A 5,546-nucleotide genomic window follows, 5' to 3' on the forward strand; every position below is an offset into this window, starting at 1 on the left:
GTCCTCTGGGACAGGTGGTCACTTTATCCGAGTGGTCCTCTGGGACAGGTGGTCACTTTATCCGAGTGGTCCTCTGGGACAGGTGGTCACTTTATCCGAGTGGTCCTCTGGGACAGGTGGTCACTTTATCCGAGTGGTCCTCTGGGACAGGTGGTCACTTTATCCGAGTGGTCCTCTGGGACAGGTGGTCACTTTATCCGAGTGGTCCTCTGGGACAGGTGGTCGCCTTGTCAGGTTTTACTGTATAGTGAAACCTGTATAAGACAACCGCTCAAGGGACCTTCAAAACGTGGTCTCTGTTACCAGGTGGTCTCCTTATCCAGGGTCATTTGACTGGAAATATCATCTCTTGGTGCTGGTGTCAGTGGTCTTCTAGCACAGGTGGTCACCTTATCCGAGTGGTCACCTTGACAGGTTTAACTGTACTACGTAAAGACCACCGTGACTAGCGACCAGCCTGGTACTACAAACCACTTGGCCAGGCAAGGACGGTCTCACACTCTTCATATGGTTGCACGGTGTAAACCTCTAACTAAGGACCACCTGCCACTAAAGACCGCTTTCTCTGGGCCCCAAGGGGGCGGTCGTTAGTCATAGGTTTTACTGCACATTTTTAGTTATCGGTTTTATTGTATTTCAAATGCAGCCAAACCTGGTCTGACTAGACGCATTCGGTGCAGTGGGGACTGTCCCGATATGACAGGATTCCGGCCGATCCAGTGAAGCACGTTGGATCCACAGCGCTTTGGTGCATGAACATTTGTCCAGCCAACGCAGGATTCCGCTTGGTACCGGGTTGGCCAAACGCAGGTTTTACCCTACAAACAAACCGGCTATCTGGGCATTGTTTATCGGTCATGAACGTCTTGTTTGTGAAAGTCTTACCACTTTCTTGTGTTTCGCTATGTTTCCTGTAGGAATTATGAGCCGTTTGCAGACTCAGATCTCTCAAATCCGCACCTCAAAGTTACGCGCACCCTGGTCCACCGGACACAGTCTGGGTGAGTCCAAGTGGAAATTTTACTACTCTTTTGCTGATTCTTGTTGAAGTAGTGAAGTCATATGCCAGATATCTGGACTTTCCCGATCAAAATGCACTGGTTTTAGAGTTGCAGGAATTTCTGAGTTATCGGCAGGGCCCGGTCCTAGGATAAGAGAGAGAGAGAGAGAGAGAGAGAGAGAGAGAGAGAGAGAGAGAGAGAGAGAGAGAGAGAGAGAGAGAGAGAGAGAGAGAGAGAGAGAGAGAGAGAGAGAGAGAGAGAGAGAGAGAGAGAGAGAGAGAGAGAGAGAGAGATGTGTGTGTGTGTGTGTGTGTGTGTGTGTGTGTGTGTGTGTGTGTGTGTGTGTGTGTGTGTGTGTGTGTGTGTGTGTGGTGGGTGGGTGGGTGGGTGGGTGGGTGGGTGGGTGGGTGGGTGGGTGGGTGTGTGTGTGTGTGGGTGTGTGTGGTTGTGTGTGTGTGTGTGTGTGTGTGTGTGTGTGTGTGTGTGTGTGTGTGGTTGTGTGTGTGTGCGAAAAAGACCAAAAAGTAGGGATTCACTGGCCAGAAAAAGCCACTTCATAGCTGTGTGATGTAGACCAGGCTGAATAGTGGCGGTCAATTCTTCAGCCTTGCAAGCTGTTGAATGGTGCAATCCCAGCACAAACTGCTATGGCTTCTGCTGTAGCATCGCTGTCATCGCCTCCGGCGATGGGCGTCCTATGGTCCAATGGTCCAATGGTGTGTGTGTGTGTGTGCGCGCGTGTGTGTGTGTGTTGGCGAGTGTTGGTGTGACTGTAAATTCTTTGAATCTCCTCTGCTCTCCATTCTCCCCCTGTACAGACATGGATTGTCACCGGAAAGACGCGGTGGACGACCTAGGTTCGCATGAGAACGCCTACAACCGGCCGGACTGTCTCGAGCCCAAGACATGCGGCGGGGGCATCCACCTCAACCTGGCAGCCAGCACTGCGGCATTCGAACAGCTACGGAGCCTTGCCGACGACGAGGAACCGTGCAACAGCGTTATTTCGAGCGGTTGCACTACACCTGTTCTCGTGGATAGCCAGCGCGGCAGCATGCTCGGCATAGACGACCCGATGGGGCGAAGGCGCAGCACGAGCGACGCCTCGTCGGTGGCCTCCCTGTTGCGCAGCAACAGCGCGAGCGGAGCCCGCCCATCGTCGCTGGGAGGGGGAGGACGCAGCGAGGCGCAGGGGCGACCGAGCATGGCGGCGTCGTTCCTGTCGCTGATGCCCAGGCGTGACAGCACCATCAGCGACATGAGCTTCCTGACGACCGCCGAGACGGAGATCTATTCGCGCTCCACGCACTCGCACGCCGGCGAGTCCCTGTACGATTCGCTGGTGCCTTCAACCCCGCAGTCCCCGAGTACGGGCGAATCCTCGTCGCACCATCAGACCTCGCCGACGCCGTCCACGGTCACGTGCGCCACGACGGCGGCGCAGGAGGCTCGGCAGAAACGCCTGTCCGAGCCCACACACCATGACTCGCTGGAAGAGAACAACCTGTACACGATGACGAAAGCCGAGCTGGAGGCCGTCTCGGCGACCATTCCCGAGTCCGAGTCCTTCGCCATCGTCTTCTCTCGGCGCGAGGCAGACGAAGCGTCGATGATGAACGTGTCGCTAGCATACGAGGACGTGCAGGATGTCAAGGCCAACTCGGCAATAGAGCAGCAGCAACAGCCCAAACCGGCGCAGCAGCAAACGCAAGAGCAGACGTCACCCAGCCATGACTACAAGAACATCCTGCTGCCAGACTTTGAGCACAAGTTTGCTCGCGTCGACGGCCAGAGCCTGCGCAGGTCGATCAAGAAGAAAACGTCGTCCTGCGCAACGCGAGAGCACAAGGTCAGACCGTCGCACGCCCGCCCCAGGCTCGAGGACCAGCACCATCTCACGGAGGCCGACCACGTCGAGCACAGCGCATCCAGCCATCATCACAAGCGTGGCAGCGTACCGAACGCGGACGAGCTGCCGTTGGAAGCTCGCAACAACAATGGCAGCAGGCGCGAATCCAACCTCAAGCCTGGCATGCTTCCCGGCCGCTCGCGCACCCAGGAACGAGACCTACCCGAGCTGCCTGTCAGCTGTAATTTGTCTCGGGGCTCGCGCAGCCTGCGGTCTAACCTGCCGCCCCCCAGGGCCGGACACAAGGCGTCGCCGCGTCCCAAGGCAACTGCTACCAAAAGCAGCGGTGCCACCGTCAAGCGGAGACCGACCGAGCTAGTTCCGTCCTTCGATCGGAGCGCCGCCGGTGGTGGTGGTGGTGGCAGCAGCCCCACGTCGCCAAAGACGCGTCGGAGCTTCCGCGACCCGCTGCCGCGTCCCGCGTACGGGCACACGCGAGCGACTTCGCACGACGCCGCCACCTGCCGGGACGTTCGCAAGTACAACTCCACCGGCATCATACCGGCCCTCAGCACCAGGCAGCCGCGCGCCGCTCTGGACGAGCCACCGCTGTCGCCGGGTGCTATGGCAACGGCGGCGGCGGCAACGCATAACACGTACGCGGCGCCGATGACAGAGCTGGCCGAGTCGATGAAGATATGTCTGCCGGATCGCTACTGCGACTCGGTTGGCAAGAACTCGTTCACCTCGAACTCGTCGTTCCACCTGGCGGACCGTGAGTTGTCGCCGTCGCAGGGCTCGGGCGTGGAGCGCAAGCTCTCCACGCCGATTGACTTCCTGCGTAAGTCCCTGATCTCCTTGGTGGGACAGTGGCGCGGAGACGAAGAACCGATGGACACTCTCGACTCTCCCACCGACGACGGGCTTCAGTTGCAGCGATACCAGCAGCAGCAGCAGAGACATCATCTTGCACATCCGCAGCAGCAGCAAAAGCAACAGCAGCCGTCGCCGGCCGAGCAGAACGTGAAGCAGGCGCTGAAGGCGCTCGAGTCTCAGCACTCGCTGGAAGACGACCTGGCGCAGATCGAGTCCAATGACCTGTGGGATTTCGACGATGACGGCGCCACGAGTAGTGACGACGATGCCGCCAGACGCTACGCAGCCTCCGCACGGGCCAGGGCGCGGCGGAAGTCCGGTGAATCGGCCACCTCCCACACGGGCACAACGTCTACGATGACAAGCGAGGACTTGAAGGTGGCCAGTAGCGGCATTACGATGACGCCAAAACCCGGCTCCTACCATTCCAGCATGTTTGGCACGGGCACGATTGACCTGGATCAGGCGATACCCGAGGATTCGATATTCGACGCAGACGATGCCGAATGGGTAGTGGACCGATGAGATGTGTGCGTGATTGCCAGCGCTGTGCGTGCGTGTGTGCTTGCTAGTCGTGCGCCGTTCTACATCGTGACATTTCCGGAGATATTTCCCGTGTTTGAATCGGTGAGATATTATAAGCTACGCGTCGCGTCCCGGGTGACATTGACTGCCCACCAATCACACGACAGTCAAAACGTGTGCTAGGGGCTCTCGGCGCACCGTTGCTGTAAGACAGGTTGCTGTCTTCTGCTCGCAACCGAGCTGGCATGAACCTGCTATGGCGTCGTCATTCGTCCATTGCTATGTACGCAGTGTATGATGATGATGACACCATCTGCACGGAATGATGACGTCATATGTACTGAGTTGTGAGACTTACCCACTCACCCCCACCGTTAGGCGCTGCATCTGCCGCTAGGGTTTATCGGGTGTTAGCGGCCGTCGTGAGTTCCCTTCGGGAACGGATACGATAATTTACTTCTTCTTTTTTTATGTACTGAGTGCTCACGCCATATGTGCTGAATGATGATGCCGTCTGAAGTGAGTGATGACTTTATATGTGCTGAATGATGACGTCATGTGTCCTGAATGATGATGTCATCTGCACTGAATGATAATGAAGACGGTTGTTGAATGCTCAGTTGTCGCTCAGTGTGCTTACCAGACAACAGAGTGAGTGTACACCGGTATATGGATTGATGCAGAGACTACAGAGCTCGTGTGGCCTCTAAGAGCTCCAGTAGCGGCTGCAGCAACAGCACCATCACCACCATCACTGCCACCGCCACTGATACTATTCGAGGATTTCCTGTACATTCCCGCGGGATGGCCGGCACTGGCCTGCAGACGTGTCCGCGAGTCGATCCTCATTGCCCGCGAGTCTGTCTGTGCGCACACGCGCGATTGTCTCTGTGTGAACCGAACATTCTCCGTACGCAGCGCACCTGCCTTTTGACTTCATGCGCAAAACCACCCGCTAGCTGAGTGTGTTCCATATCTTTACAGAACACACACGTACTCATTCCCACTCTTGTTGCAACTTTACATCCCAATTGTATGCTCTGTGAACGCTTGCTAACTTTATGTAATCTCTCCGCGCTCTAGCTTACGCGAAGGACTAAAGGGACCCTCACTTAATTTTTTGCCGACTACCCGCCAAAAAACACATTTCGACACGCGTGTGTGCTGGACGTCTGCGCGTGCATGACAAGACGTGTGAGCTGGCTGACAAGTGAGAGCCAGGGAGTCGTCAAGTACCGGCATTTGACGACTCCCGGCCTGGTGAGAGCATGCATGCATGCATGCATGTCCAGCTG

At 56.7% G+C, this 5,546-nt stretch overlaps 1 protein-coding gene across 1 annotated transcript in view; it reads left to right on the top strand.

Annotated features, from left to right (window-relative positions):
* The window catches only part of LOC135827140 (uncharacterized), a 17,164-nt gene extending 11,831 nt beyond the window's left edge, over positions 1-5,333 (top strand). Inside the window, exons 7-8 of the mRNA XM_065339665.1 lie at positions 918-1,001; positions 1,820-5,333. Of these exons, the coding sequence (XP_065195737.1) occupies positions 918-1,001; positions 1,820-4,251 (2,516 nt within the window). The 3' untranslated portion in view covers positions 4,252-5,333. The remainder of the gene's footprint in view (positions 1-917; positions 1,002-1,819) is intronic.
* The last annotated feature ends 213 nt before the right edge of the window (positions 5,334-5,546 follow it).

The sequence above is a fragment of the Sycon ciliatum genome, chromosome 11, assembly GCF_964019385.1.
Source record: "Sycon ciliatum chromosome 11, ocSycCili1.1, whole genome shotgun sequence".
NCBI lineage: Eukaryota > Metazoa > Porifera > Calcarea > Leucosolenida > Sycettidae > Sycon > Sycon ciliatum.